The sequence below is a fragment of the Alosa pseudoharengus genome, unplaced genomic scaffold (assembly GCF_046254945.1).
Source record: "Alosa pseudoharengus isolate Yale_2024_CS ecotype anadromous, Long Island Sound unplaced genomic scaffold, YU_APseudo_1.1 YU_APseudo_1.1_scf_1, whole genome shotgun sequence".
In the NCBI taxonomy this organism is placed as follows: domain Eukaryota; kingdom Metazoa; phylum Chordata; class Actinopteri; order Clupeiformes; family Clupeidae; genus Alosa; species Alosa pseudoharengus.
Genome location: NW_027468564.1, coordinates 15,776,261 through 15,793,081, shown reverse-complemented (window position 1 = coordinate 15,793,081; position 16,821 = coordinate 15,776,261). Strand labels below are relative to the sequence as shown.

The window sequence follows — 16,821 nt, the reverse complement described above, 5'->3', positions numbered from 1 at the left end:
TCTTTGACTATATTGCCTTTCTATGCTTTTTATTTGTTATTAATGTTTGGTTTTGTTTATGTAAAGCACATTGAATGACCTCTGTGTATGAAATGCGCTATATAAATAAACTTGACTTGACTTGACTTGACTTGACTTTAGAGAATAGAAGGTTTTAGGAGTTGCAAGGGAGGGAGGGAGGGAGCCCGTGTGTGTTGCTGTTATGAGTGGCAGTAGTCCAGGATGCGTTGTTAGGCTACATTGCCGTGATATTTCATGTTTCATCTACTGTATAACATATTCATATATGCTCCGTAGCCTACACATAGTCCTACTGTAGTGGTGGTGGAGTATGCAGTTGTGTGGAGGATGTAGTCTACACATAGTCCTGTAGTGGTGAAGTATGCAGTTGTGTGGAGGATGTAGTCTACACATAGTCCTGTAGTGGTGGAGTATGCAGTTGTGTGGAGGATGTAGTCTACACATAGTCCTGTAGTGGTGGTCCAGTATGCAGTTGTGTGGAGGACGTAGTCTACACATAGTCCTGTAGTGGTGGAGTATGCAGTTGTGTGGAGGATGTAGTCTACACATAGTCCTGTAGTGGTGGAGTATGCAGTTGTGTAGAGGACGTAGTCTACACATAGTCCTGTAGTGGTGGAGTATGCAGTTGTGTGGAGGACGTAGTCTACACATAGTCCTGTAGTGGTGGAGTATGCAGTTGTGTGGAGGATGTAGTATACACATAGTCCTACTGTAGTGGTGGTGTAGTATGCAGTTGTGTGGAGGACGTAGTCTACACATAGTCCTACTGTAGTGGTGGTGTAGTATGCAGTTGTGTGGAGGACGTAGTCTACACATAGTCCTACTGTAGTGGTGGTGTAGTATGCAGTTGTGTGGAGGACGTAGTCTACACATAGTCCTACTGTAGTGGTGGTCCAGTATGCAGTTGTGTGGAGGACGTAGTCTACACATAGTCCTACTGTAGCAGCGTTTATGAGTTTCAAGGGAAGGAGAGAGTGAGACCGTGTGTGTTGCTGCGTTACATACTCTTGCATACTCTTGTCCAATTTACATGGCCTGTAGGTTATGTTTGTTATGCCGCTACGCACTGTTGACTGTTTTAAATGCTTGCAATAGGTTTAGGCTTTTGCTGGTGTCAATGACAATGCCAGCATTGATCAGTTGGTTTAAATTAGAAACTGTGCCAAATGTACACCACCCCACCAAAAATAATATAAAGAAAATTATAAATTAATAATAAACTAGCTTCCTCGGAAATGTCCACTACAGATACTGATACCCACCTCTGACCAGCAGGAACACCTCCTCCAGCAAAGTGATATGGTAGCTCCATGGACTGGTCACTCTTCATGGACACACAGCTCGGTACGGGAGAGTGTAATCTCTTCTGATGGGTAGAGCTGTATCTCACACACACACACACACACACACACACGCACACAGATAGAGAGAGAGAGAGAGAAAGAGAGAATTATGTGTGAAATACACAGACACATATTCACAGGCAAAGAAGTAGTAATCAGAAGAGTGTTATAGTGCCACTCACTTGCAACATGGTGATACAACAACACGCACTTCCTCATCAGTTGCACTAGCATAATGCAGAGTAAAGGTAAATAATGGATGCTGGATAGGAATGCTTATAGTGCCACTCACTGGCAACATGGTGGTACTACAACATGCACTACCTCATCAGTTGCACTAGCATAATGCAGAGTAAAGGTAAATAATGGATGCTGGATAGGAATGCTTATAGTGCCACTCACTGGCAACATGGTGGTACTACAACATGCACTACCTCATCAGTTGCACTAGCATAATGCAGAGTAAAGGTAAATAATGGATGCTGGAATGTATGTTTACGTACAGCTTTGGCAGGAATTATGCTGCTCTCTACCCCCATAATTCTCATCAGTTATTTTGCTTATTACAACCATATTGTGTTCTGATGTTGGATTGAAAAGAGGTCCTGACTTATGAGCAGTTCTTAAGAACTAAAGGCTACACAAATGAACAAATACACAAATAATAGATGCAAATATGTTATTATTACAGTGCATGAAAATGCACTGTACTGTTCTTCCTAGGCAACAACTTATGTTTCTTATTATTATTATTCCGCTTACCACTTTTTCCATACGCAATTTCTCTTGAACAGTTTAACTTAGAAACTTCATTCAAACTTTGTAACGTAGGTCTTCAAACAGATCGGGTTGCTATGTCTTTTCAACTTTTAAACTTTTATACTTTTTAAACTATTAAAGAAAAACTTTTTAAAAATCCCCATAGACTTAACATTGCCGATTGTGACATCATAATACGGCCGTTAAGCAATTAGAATCCTATGGCAGGTGTTCAGGCCACCTGCAGCCTCAGGCTTTAACCCTTTGCAGACCGCGCCGAACATTCAATTTTTTCATACTCGATGGCCTTATGGCACAAAAAGGCTTATTGTGTGATTATGCTACATGACAGAGATATAATTTACCCACCATTATAATCAGGAGAAATAGCCCTTTCAAATGGTATAAAATATAATTAATAATTTTGAGGAGAACACACATATTTTAAAAAAAATATCTTTAAAATTCAACCCCAAAAAACACAAAACTATCAGTTTGTCAAGATTAATCTCATTTTTCCCCCAATTTCTGTTGTAGATAGAGAAAAACTTAGAGTGTATGGGAGATTCACAATTTTGTCCTCTACTCAGTGATGAAAACAGAATCAATGTATGAGATAAGATATACCCACCATTGTAATCAGGAGAACTAGCCCTTTAAAATGGTACATATCATAGTTAATAAGTTTGAGTGTAACACACATTGTTTTTAAACAATTCCTTCAAAATTCAACATCAAAAAACACGAAAATATCAATTTGTAAAGATGAATCTTGCTTTTCACCTAATGTCTATTGTAGATATAGTGTGTGAAAGATAGAAAGTGTTGTGATCTCCTCAGTGAAAAAAACAGAATCAATTTATCACCTTTGGTTCAGAAGTTATGATTAATTTACTCATAACTGCAAGTCGCAGTAACATGTAGAATTTTTAAAGAGTAGGATGTTTTCCTTTCCTGGTTTGACATCTGACCAAAAATACACAGATATAATGGTCATGTAACAAATATAAGACGTGTTACCATCAAAACAAGATGCATAGCTAAATATAGGATGTCTTACTGTACTCTGAAGAGGCTAAATCAATTGTGGGGAGGAAAGATAAAGGCTGAAATAAAGACTAGGCAGATGGTAACTGCTTCTCCGTGTGCTTCATTCTACTATGAAAACAAGAATAAGAGACACTGGCATGTGTTAGGTTTACGAAAGAAGAAATAAATCATTTTATTTAGATAAGTCTTTAACAATTTCATTAAATAATCAGGAACAACAACTTCAGGTAAATAACAAAACATATGTTTGCAAACAAGCAGTAACTATTAGAACTACAAGAATGACAAGACAACAGTATAACAAAGATCAACAAAATACTTTAACATGATGAACAAAGCATCAATTCATATTAACATTCACACATATAAACAATTAAAACATTAGAAGAAATTCAATACATTTAACAACCATACAGCATATAATTTGATACAATATATAATTATCGATATCATTTGCCCTACACATAAGGTGATACACTAACGCCGCATTCACACCAGATCCGTGTGTGTGTTGTCACAGCTGTGGCGTGTGTGTGTGTGTCAATCTAAGCCTAGCAGACGATGAGGTGTAAATGCTACTGGAGTTGGTGTCCCTGTCTGTGTTAGAAGGATAGGCAAAGTGTATGCTTTCTACCTAACATGGGACTTGACCAAGCTCAAAATAAAGAAATTGTCAGATAAGAAAATTAGAAATTGAATTACAAATCTAACCAAACTATTATCACTATAATCCCTGTCATTATTGTTATAAGCAACACTCTTATCACAACCAGAAATGTGCATACGCCCAGTTGGGCGAACACACACACACACACACACAAACATGCTTACCCAGCTGAGGATGATGGGAGATTACTCTCCTCCTCTACCACATAATTGTCTTCCTCTTCATCCAGAAACTACCCATCCATGTCCCATGTCCATGCCACCGTGGTCCTTGGGGTCATGTTTGCCATCAGCAGTTGGCTGCTTTCACCTCAGTTGCACATACTTCTCTCCCTCCATCTAAAATAACAAAAAATCACAGGTCTGATAGTAAATAGGTTGTTTAGTTTTATTTTACATTACTTCCACATAATCTTAATCACCACCAACCATGACTCTTTTCACTAAAAGTATTATTGTCACTGGAGGACTCCAATATTGCTTGGAGAGGTAACATTAGTCTTAGAGCTCACTAGGTGTTATTGCCTTGGCTAAACCATACATAGCATACCAGCTTACAAGCAAACATTGATTCATGAACATGAGTCAGGAGATATGACAGAAAACATCTAAACAGCGTATGCATACACATACACACCGTGCATAGGCTACTGCAGTTGCGTAAAGACAAAACACCCCCTTAGAAAATAATGTGTCGACGAGTAGGCTTGGGTGTATGAGCTCCCATCATAGTTAGCCACCCAAAAACCTCATAATCGTAGCAGCCAACCTTACAGCCTAAAAGCTAAACAATACTAAGACACATTTATAACAAATCTTCAGTCATGTATTCATGAAAACAGCAGTCAATGAATAAAATCCTTACGTTACACCATCGGTGATCAACACAGTCTTCACGTCGGTAACGTAACATTAACGTTGTCATTCATGTCAGATGTTTCTATCTAAGTAAGCTAAGCAACTTGGCTACAAACAACTGTAAATTGTGCTATACATATTACGAAGGAATGAAAGGTTTATTTGACAATAAAATACCGATTAGGTGTACTTGACATAAAGTTGGCAGTCATGAAGCACGGGGGTGAACTTTATCGCGACTACGCGTCAGTAGTCCAGTCATTTTAAGCCAAAATAGGGGTCAAGGTTGAACAAATTGCAACACAAGCAAACTTAACTGATTTTGAATCCTCAATATGTCCTGAGTAAGGGAAAAAAAGCCCCGAAGAATCCCAATAGGGGAAAGTTTCGAAAAAGACACAAATATACCCTATTCATGCGCCTATACAGTATTTTTCTCACGTGAATAGGGGGAAAAAATTAACCTTCACATATCACCATGAAAATTACTGAGTTGATTACTTACATCAAGACAAACAAAAAATGTATTATAAGTTTTTTGAAATTGTTTGTTAACATGGGCAAACAGGGCATAATGTAATTATGTATAGCTAATTTGTATAAATATCACAACGGAGCTAATAGTCTAGGCAAAGGTCTGACCCAAAACTAATTGCAACAGAATTTATTTTCACATTTTTATATTTCAATTGGTGACCTTTACACCATAGTAAAAGACCATGAAAATCCAGTTGGTGGAAATATGTTAAAATGAAGGTTGTTTTATGCATTATTCTTCAGCAAATACTGACAAAACTGTAATTAGAATGTTGTAGAATACACATTCTAAAGAATATCTGACCCCATCTAACTTAACATGGAATTTTAGAATCTTGCATTGTTGAGGAACATTCTTTTATTTTCAAAGAGTGAATTCTTTTGGCTTATTTCAGACTGGTTTGTTGCAAAATTGGTGTCTATTTTTACATTGTGGCCCTTTGAATCAATGGAAATGGTTGTTGAATCTTTAAATAGAGCCAAGTGGGTTTTTTGCATGTAAGTGTTCCACAATGTGTAATCTGTACAAACACATAGGCATTATTCAGCCCAGGAAAGTGGTTTGGTGTTTACGTAATCTGATTTAGAGGTCACTGAAACATACAGTATATCACACTAAAGTATCAGTCCATAATTTTGCAAGTCTTATAGTAATTGACCTCTTGCCCAGGGGTGACTGATATAATGCCTGTCCAATCAGAGGGGGCTGTATGATGCCCCTTTACTTTGCACAATTTTTGTCTAAAACAATAATCGGACAGCACAGTATGTTTATGTTAGTGAATGCAGGAAAATCGTGAAGGCAAAGTTGAAGATGGACATGATCATGTCCTAATTCGACAGAAGGGTGCAGATGGGATAACTGCAGTTAGCCTCCAAGTGACTCTATTGTTGTGACATGTGGCAAAAATGCTATACTAATAAATATAGTTTAAGATTAATAATTAACAATGCATGCCTATGCATGGTTCATGGTTTTACCAAAGTCATAAAACAGTCAAAACTATACATATTCTAAAAGTATATGCACTGTACATGAAATATAGCATCAATCAACTTATGTCCCATCTTCCTCCATACCATGCATAACACATACTCCTCTATTCTGTATAGGCAAATCAAGTGAACAGCTGATACATTTTGGCCTGCACTATTAAGGGAAACAAATTAAACACCATAAACCATATATTTTCTATAAGCATATACCCTCCGGAGGAGATATAACACCATTTAAGACATGTATTATCTTCCTCCATGCCTTGGACAATTTGTTTGTCAAATGTTGCAATTCGTTTTGGGTCACTATACATTAGCTATACATAATTACATTATGCCCTGTTTGCCCATGTTAACAAACAATTTCAAAAAACTTATAATACATTTTTTGTTTGTCTTGATGTAAGTAATCAACTCAGTAATTTTCATGGTGATATGTGAAGGTTAATTTTTTTCCCCTATTTGCGTGAGAAAAATACTGTATGGCGCATGAATAGGGTATATTTAGGTCTTTTTCTAAACTTTCCCCTATTGGGATTCTTCGGGGCTTTTTTTCCCTTACTCAGGACATATTGAGGATACAAAATCAGTTAAGTTTGCTTGTGTTGCAATTTGTTCAACCCTTTCTCCTAAAATGACTGGACTACAGGGACATGTCGCAGCCTCTTCTGATGCTAACGTTACCTAACTTAGCTAGTTTTCTGTATCAGCTGACAAGCAAGGAACATCGTTCAAAATAGAACAAATCGTTAAAATGTCAGTCCTAGTAGGTCTGTAATCTTGGTTGACATATAGTAACCCCCCAGAAATGACTGAAAATAATGAGTTTACTAAAGATTACGGTGTGCTAAAATTATAATACCAGCTGTCATATCAGCTGAAGTGAACACACACACGCATTATGTTACGGCCATGCATACAAGGTGTAATTATGACCGCCGCGCAGCGAAGCGGCGGTCATATAGGTTTAGTCAGATTTTTTTTTTTTTTTTTTTTCTTTTTCGCATGCCCAAATTTCCGTCAATGAGTCCCGGGACACTGAAAGACCGGGGTACACGAAACTTGGTGGGCATGTAACCCCACATGGATAGCATGGAACCATCGTTTTTCGTTTTGATCTGTAGCCCCCCCGCTGGACTGGACCCCCCGAAAGGAGGGTAGGGCAGACACAGTTTTCTGTGAATATCTCGAAAACCGTAGGGTTTAGGAGGACCATTTTTTTTGTATGTTGATCTCAAGGGGCCATGTCAACCCATTCCATAACCACTCATTTCATGTATAGCGCCACCTAGTTAAACACAAAAAAGTAAAAATGAGGTGTTGTAATCGAAGGTATCTGTGACCTAACATAGTCAAAACTGCACGAAATTGGAAGTGTAGGACCATTATGACACCCTCTGTATGCACGCCAAGTTTTGTGGAATTCCGTTCATGGGGGGCCACACAATAAATTAATTTATGTTACTATACACCAACTGGCCTGTAGGTGGCCGGAGACAGTTTTCTGTGAATATCTCGAGAACCGTAGGGCCTAGGAGGTCCACCTTTTTTATGCATGTTGGTCTTAAGGGGGCACGTCAACCCATCCCATTACCACTTATTTAATGTATAGCGCCACCTAGTTAAAAATTAAAAAGCAAAAAATTAGGTGTTTTCATCACAATATCTCTGGCTGACAAGGTCAAAACTGCACAAAATTAAAAGTGTAGGATCATTATGACACCCTCCGAATGCATGCCAAGTTTTGTGTACTTTCGTTCATGGGGGGCCTTACAATAAAATAATTTATGTGTACATTTAGTGACGTACACCAACAAGGATTCCCGGGACACTGAAAGACCGGGGTACACAAAACTTGGTGGGCATGTACCCCCACATGGATTGCATGGAACCGTCATTTTTCGTTTTGATCTGTAGCCCCCCCGCTGGACTGGACCCCCAAAAGGAGGGTAGGGCAGACACAGTTCTCTGTGAATATCTTGAGAACTGTAGGGCCTAGGATGACCATTTTTTTCCGTATGTTTGCCTCCAGGGGTCATGTTAACCCATTTCATGTGCACACATGTGCACAAACAGATACACACACACAGACACATACATTCACAGTAATCATACGTATGACACATACTCACACAGTAGACATATGTACGCTTGCATGCACAGGCACATACGCAGGCACACACACAAGCACGCACACACACACACACACACACACACACACACACACACACACACACACACACACACACACATAACATAAACATAACACAAACAATCAAGAATTTCTCAGAATTATGAACAGGCAAGATGGAGGTGGGGTTGTATAAAATTAATTTTACATGTGAAATCTATGAACAAATCATGTTTTGGTACTTGTTGTCTAGCAGATACCAGTGAGAATTGAGTGTGGATAATGCAATTTAGTGAGACAGTTAGAATCATATAGGCCTTTCAGCGTGATTTCTTTTTGTGGAAAAAATGTGCTGGACTGGGCGGCAGTCATATTTTGTACCGCTCTGCGGTACATCTAGTTATTAGTTGTTGTTGTCTTACCTCTGAGGCTCATACTCATGGTCCTCTTTTTCATACCAACTCATTTCAGCCAAATGCACCCCTGTTTACTGGGATCTCCTGATCTTGAAGTGCATCATGAAGTGCTTTGAGCGGCTTGTCATGTCACATATCAAATCCATTCTCCCCCCCACCCTGGACCCCTTCCAGTTTGCATACCGAGCCAAACGGTCTACAGAGGATGCAATCTGCTCTGCCCTCCACCCAGCCCTCACCCACCTGGAAAAAAGAGACTCATATGTGAGATTGCTGTTTATAGACTTCAGTTCTGCATTCAACACCATAATACCACAACAACTCATCTGCAAACTTGACAAACTGGGACTCAGTACCTACCTCTGCAACTGGCTACTGGACTTCCTCTGTCAGAGGCCTCAAGTAGTACGTGTTGGCAACAATACCTCAAGCAGCATCACACTGAGCACAGGGGCCCCCCAAGGCTGCGTGCTCAGTCCGCTGCTCTTCACCCTGCTGACGCATGACTGCACTGCAACCTACAGCAACAATCACATAGTGAAATTTGCTGACGACACAACTCTGGTGGGTCTCATCACCAAGGGCGACGAGACTCAATACAGGTTGGAGGTCGACCATCTGACCACGTGGTGCAGGGACAACAACCTCCTGCTGAACGTCAGCAAGACCAAAGAGATTGTTGTTGACTTCCGGAGAGGTCACACCCAACACCTGCCACTGACCATCGACGGTGCTGTGGTGGAGAGAGCGAGCAGCACCAAATTCCTGGGGGTGCACATCAGTGAAGACCTCTCCTGGACCACCAACACAGCATCACTGGCGAAGAGAGCTCAGCGCCGCCTGTACTTCCTGCGGAAACTCAGGCGAGCAAGTGCTCCACCAGCCATCATGACCACATTCTACCGAGGCACCATTGAGAGCATCCTCTCCAGCTGTATCGCTGTGTGGGGCGGAAGCTGCACTGAATACAACAGAAAAGCCCTGCAGCGCATAGTGAACACAGCTGGAAGGATTATTGGTGCTTCACTCCCCTCCCTGAAGGACATTTACACCACCCACCTCACCCGCAAGGCGACCAAAATTGTGAGAGATGCAAGTCACCCCGCTCACAATCTGTTTGATCTACTGCCCTACAGAAGCCTGCGCTCCCGCACCACCAGACTCACCAACAGCTTCATACACCAGGCTGTTAGGATGCTGAACTCTCTCCCTCATCTCCCCCCTCCACCCTCAGCTACATAACATCCTGGACATTGGACCCACAATGGCCGCCTGCACCACTCCACTTGCACACTTGTACACTTTGCAACTTGTTGTTGTTGTCCTGAAAACACAACACTTCTGCTGCTCTTACATAACTTGCACCACTATGCCACTTTATTTCTTACTTAGGTCAAACAGAACTACCTCAGCCTCTTATTGGCCTGACTTTGCACTAGTATTTTATTTTATTGACTGTCTATGCACAATTTCAACCAAATTTTGCTGCTCTTATTTTTCATTATATGTGCCCTCTTATTTACTTATTTACTTACTTTTTTGTTTACTTGAATGTTATGTTTGTCTGTGGACTTAAAATTGGTAAAATATGTCGTCTCCACCGTGGGATAGTGAGAAACGTAATTTCGATCTCTTTGTATGTCTGGAACATGTGAAGAAATTGACAATAAAGCTGACTTTGATCTTACACTGGAGAATGAGAACACAGATCAGCACTGACATCACACACGGACCAACATGATCACACAGCACTGACATCACACACGAACCAACATGATCACACAGCACTGACATCACACACGGACCAACATGATCACACAGCACTGACATCACACACATACCAACATGATCACACAGCACTGACATTACACACGGACCAACATGATCACACAGCACTGACATCAGGCTCAAACAACGGTGGACGGCACCGCCTGTCTCCTCAGTGGCCAGACCAGGGCCCCAGCCCCGCCCCCACCCATGGGAGCACCTACAACTGGACATCTGTGGAGAGCTACAAAGGGTGCTACACCATCAACGGTTTCTGGTCCTGGTCTACGACCTCCACTCCAAGTGGCCTGAAGTTACACCTGTGGGCTCCGTAACTGCCAAGGTGCTAACTGACATCTTAGACTCGCAGGGGTTTGCACAAGAAAATCACCACCGATAATGGGGGGCTTCAGATGATGTCACATGAACTGTGCAGCTACCTGAAAGAGAAAGGGATTTGCCATATTTGCACGGCTTACTATAACCCATAAGCCAAAGGCTGAATCAGTCCCTAAAGGATGGAATAAGGGTGCACCTCACTCAAGGGTGCATGTTCCATGCTGAATCAGTCCCTAAACCCCACATGCCACCACTGGAGCCTCCTCCATGCTGAATCAGTCCCTAAACCCCACATGCCATCACTGGAGCCTCCTCCATGCTGAATCAGTCCCTAAACCCCACATGCCACCACTGGAGCCTCCTCCATGCTGAATCAGTCCCTAAACCCCACATGCCACCACTGGAGCCTTCTTCACTCTTACACTGCTACACCACCCCACATGCCATCACTGGAGCCTTCTTCATGCTGAGAGTCCAGACACTCTTACACTGCTACACCACCCCACATGCCATCACTGGAGCCTTCTTCACTCTTACACTGCTACACCACCCCACATGCCACCACTGGAGCCTTCTTCACTCTTACACTGCTACACCACCCCACATGCCATCACTGGAGCCTTCTTCATGCTGAGAGTCCAGACACTCTTACACTGCTACACCACCCCACATGCCATCACTGGAGCCTTCTTCACTCTTACACTGCTACACCACCCCACATGCCATCACTGGAGCCTTCTTCACTCTTACACTGCTACACCACCCCACATGCCATCACTGGAGCCTTCTTCACTCTTACACTGCTACACCACCCCACATGCCATCACTGGAGCCTTCTTCACTCTTACACTGCTACACCACCCCACATGCCATCACCGGAGCCTTCTTCATGCTGAGAGTCCAGACACTCTTACACTGCTACACCACCCCACATGCCATCACTGGAGCCTTCTTCACTCTTACACTGCTACACCACCCCACATGCCATCACCGGAGCCTTCTTCATGCTGAGAGTCCAGACACTCTTACACTGCTACACCACCCCACATGCCATCACTGGAGCCTTCTTCACAGTTCACCCAATTCGAGTAAGATTTAATGCCCGTCAGAGCCAGACGAAGAACTGGTTTGACCGGAGACGGCGAGCCAGGCCACCCGCCATTGCCGCTCAAGACTGGGTCAGGATCCGCAGACCCCACCGTGACAACAAACTGCAGTCGTTCTGGTCAGATCCTGTCCAGGTCAGCCAACAGCTCGGGCACATTCTGGCTCACGGATGGAACTCCCCTCGTCTGCACAAAACACAGGCTCCTTCTGGACTGACCACCACAATCAGGCTCACAAATGGCACTCGCTGGCAAAATACAGGCTCCTTCTGGACTGACCACTCAGCAGCCTCAGTACCTCCTGTCCCCTGAGACCTGTGCCGACCGCCAGCCTCATTCAGGCTCACGAATGGAACTCACTGCACAAAGTACAGGCTCCTTCTGCACTGACCGCTCGCTCAGCAGCTCTTTCACAACTCGACGCCTCAGTACCTCCTGTCCCCTGAGACCTGTGCCGACCACCAGCCTCACTCATCTAGTCAGACTGTGTTTCATGTTTAAAACTTGGACTAGTAGTAGCAAAGGAATGCGCTCATTTGGTCAGACTGTGTTTCATAAGTTTAAACACATACACACACACACACACACACACTCATGTGCTCATCTAGTCAGACTGTGTTTCATAAGTTTAAAACTTGGACTAGTAGTAGCAAAGGAATGCGCTCATCTGGTCAGACTGGATATAGATAGATAGATAGATACTTTTTTTGGGAAAATTCAAAATATGAACTTCCTCCTTCTCTCTTCCTCCCTCTAGATGAGCGAATGGCTGAGCGTGTGTCTGTGTTTGAAAGTAAGTGAGTGTGTGTGTGTGTGTGTGTGTGTGTGTGTGTGTGTGTGTGTGAAAGAGAGAGAGAGAGTTCACATGTGGGGTTAAAAGCTGAACTAAAATGACCATTTTTAATCAACTTTTTTCACAAAATCCAACTCGACCATCACAGTGACATGAGCCTGCTTCGGGTTTGCACAAGTGGCAGACACTAATACACTCACATCTACACAACAACAACATCCAACAGACACAAATACACGCACATCTACACAACAACATCCAACAGACACAAACACACTCACATCTACACAACAACATCCAACAGACACAAATACACTCACATCTACACAACAACATCCAACAGACACAAATACACTCACATCTACACAACAACATCCAACAGACACAAACACACTCACATCTACACAACAACATCCAACAGACACAAACACACTCACATCTACACAACATCCAACAGACACAAACACACTCACATCTACACAACATCCAACAGACACAAATACACTCACATCTACACAACAACATCCAACAGACACTAATACACTCACATCTACACAACAACATCCAACAGACACAAATACACTCACATCTACACAACATCCAACAGACACAAATACACTCACATCTACACAACAACATCCAACAGACACTAATACACTCACATCTACACAACAACATCCAACAGACACTAATACACTCACATCTACACAACATCCAACAGACACAAATACACTCACATCTACACAACAACATCCAACAGACACTAATACACTCACATCTACACAACAACATCCAACAGACACAAATACACTCACATCTACACAACATCCAACAGACACAAATACACTCACATCTACACAACAACATCCAACAGACACTAATACACTCACATCTACACAACAACATCCAACAGACACAAATACACTCACATCTACACAACATCCAACAGACACAAATACACTCACATCTACACAACAACATCCAACAGACACTAATACACTCACATCTACACAACAACATCCAACAGACACTAATACACTCACATCTACACAACAACATCCAACAGACACAAATACACTCACATCTACACAACATCCAACAGACACAAATACACTCACATCTACACAACAACATCCAACAGACACTAATACACTCACATCTACACAACAACATCCAACAGACACAAATACACTCACATCTACACAACATCCAACAGACACAAATACACTCACATCTACACAACAACATCCAACAGACACAAATACACTCACATCTACACAACAACATCCAACAGACACTAATACACTCACATCTACACAACAACATCCAACAGACACAAATACACTCACATCTACACAACATCCAACAGACACAAATACACTCACATCTACACAACAACATCCAACAGACACTAATACACTCACATCTACACAACAACATCCAACAGACACAAATACACTCACATCTACACAACAACATCCAACAGACACAAATACACTCACATCTACACAACAACATCCAACAGACACAAATACACTCACATCTACACAACATCCAACAGACACAAATACACTCACATCTACACAACATCCAACAGACACAAATACACTCACATCTACACAACAAAAACATCCAACAGACACAAATACACTCACATCTACACAACAACATCCAACAGACACAAATACACTCACATTGTGTGTGTGAGAGAGAGAGAGAGAGAGAGAGTTAGTGTAAGGTATGTGTTCTATTGTGATGTGTGTTGTGTATGTGAGTGTGTGAGTGCTTGACAGCTTTCACAATATAATTCAGATTATGAACATTCTGTTTGGAGCACCGTTCACAACAGAAAGGCAGATAGGCACACAGGAAAGGGCCCACTGAATTAAAAACAGCCTTAACCTCTACTATAGATATCAACAGAAGAAACCCACATTATTCTAAGCACAACACCTGGTAAAGTAACTCACAGTGCTGTATGCGTGTTTCAGGAGTTTGTTTTCCTGATATCCATTTCCTTGAAGCTCAGCTACTCTCTTTGGGCGACTGGTTAGACGACTTCAGTGCCAGACGTTAAATCCATATTCAGAGAAAACCAGCTGATCTTGTTCTCTTGTTGAATTCATGTGTGATTAACCATTTAGCTTCCTCACAATGGAGCATGACAGACACACACACACACAGACACACTTGGTACTTTAGTGATGTGCCCAGAATCCAGAGGTGCACACACACACACACACACACACACACACACACACAGACAGACACTTGGAAAATCTGTATCCGGGATAATCAGGACTAAGTCACAAGGATACTCTTTGCCTTTCTGTTTCTGTGTGGGTGTGTTGTGTGTGTTGTGAATGTGTGTGGGTGTGTGTGAGTGTGTGTGTGTGTGTGTGTGCGTACATGTGTATGTGTCTGTGTGTGTGTGTGTGTGTGTGGATGCTGGGCACTTCACTAAAGTCGGTACACTACATGGGTCGGTACTGTACTAGAGTCCTGTGCATAGTTTGTGCATCCTCTTCTAGTTACAGTGCAGCGCAGGGCAGTGCTCACTGGACCATGCCAAGGGCAGTTGGGCTCATTTCTGGCTCTGACCCAGAGGAGGAGTCCTAGTGTAGGACAAGACGGAAGGACAGACAGTTAGTTGTGGTGGTTGTGGAGTTGAGAAGTAGGACAGCCGTGGCCACACAAGTTGCTTACCTCCTCTGTGTCCTGCAGGAGAGGCTGTGGAGCCGTCGTCCAGAGGGAAGCCACTCAAAGGAGGAGAACAGGGCATGTGAGGGCTCTTGGAGGATCTGGCCAGCCAACCGAATGCTCTGTTGCTCACATAGTGAGGAGAGCTTTCTAAGGGGAGAGCCAATGATCTTGGAGCAGACCTTAACGGCTCTTTGAAGTGGCCCTCGCTTGGAGAGGCTCATAGAGTGGACCCAACAAGTGAAAGAGAAAGTCAGGGTGCTCTCAATAAAGAAATAGTACAACAGAGTTCCTATGTGTTTACTAAGCCCAAATGAGTTGAACTTTCTCAGGAGATACTTCCGCTGCTGACGTTTCTTAAGAATGTCCTCTGTGTTGGACTTCCATTGCAGTGATTTCTCCAATCATGTGGCTAAATAGCTGCATTCCACCACTAATTCTACTGCTTCCCCATGGATAGTGCTCATAGCTGCCTCTGCTGTTGTCCTTTGTGTGCTGGACAAAGTCACTAGCATGTCCTTAGTTATGCTGACGTTTAGTTCCAGATGCTGCAGATCACACCATTCCACAAACACTTGGAGAGCTGGGCCATGATGGACTGAAGGGCCAGGCAGGAGTGATGGGAGAACTGCATCATCAGCAAATGGAACTAGATGACCATTTGGCTGGGCAGTTGTGCAATCATGGCTATAATGAATGAAAAGCAATGGGGAGAGCACCCAACCCTGGGGAGAGCCAGTAGACGTGTGTGTGTGTGTGTGTGTGTGATCAGAGCATGTTTGCTTAACAAGCACTCTCTGTGACCTGTTAGTCAGAAAGGCAATGATGCACCCAATCAGCTGATCATCCAGGTGAGAAATGGAGATGAGCTTCTGGGCCAGGATATTAGGCTGCAGGGTGTTGAACGCAGAAGAAAAGCCAGCAGACTAAAGTCTGGCTATAGAATGAGGGCTTTCCAAGTGTGTATGAATGACTTCACTAATGAATAGTGTTGCATCATCAGCTCCTCTAGCAGTACGATAGGCCAACTGGACTGAGTCCATCTTTGAGTCCAGTGTCCCCATGATGTGCTTTTGAATGACCCTCTCCATTGCCTTCATCACAAGGGAAGTGAGGGATATTGGTCTCAGGTGCTTCAGGACATTGATGGTGTTTTTCTTTGCTATGGGCACCACTGGAGAATATGTCCACATCTGTGGGACCCTGCCACTGTCCAGAGAGCTTTGGAACAGGAGCTGGAACACATCTGCTAGCTGCTCCGCACAGTCCTTGAGGGTACGAGCGCTGATGTTGTCAGGCCCAGGTGCAGAGTTGTGTTTAGTCCTCTTGAGAGAGCTCA

The 16,821-nt window shown here is 42.8% G+C and overlaps 1 protein-coding gene across 2 annotated transcripts in view; it reads right to left on the bottom strand.

The window, feature by feature from the left end:
- The window catches only part of LOC143121937 (NACHT, LRR and PYD domains-containing protein 3-like), a 203,736-nt gene extending 188,898 nt beyond the window's left edge, over window positions 1-14,838 (bottom strand). The window contains exons 1-3 of one of the 2 annotated variants that reach the window (XM_076282650.1): window positions 14,753-14,838; window positions 4,005-4,178; window positions 1,284-1,400 (exon numbers count right to left, since the gene is read on the bottom strand). In XM_076282650.1, the coding sequence (XP_076138765.1) occupies window positions 1,284-1,351 (68 nt within the window). In that variant the 5' untranslated portion in view covers window positions 1,352-1,400; window positions 4,005-4,178; window positions 14,753-14,838. Of the gene's footprint in view, window positions 1-1,283; window positions 1,401-4,004; window positions 4,179-8,783; window positions 8,904-14,752 lie in introns of those variants that run through there. The other variant, XM_076282642.1, reaches the window with a different exon arrangement.
- Between the last annotated feature and the right edge of the window lie 1,983 nt (window positions 14,839-16,821).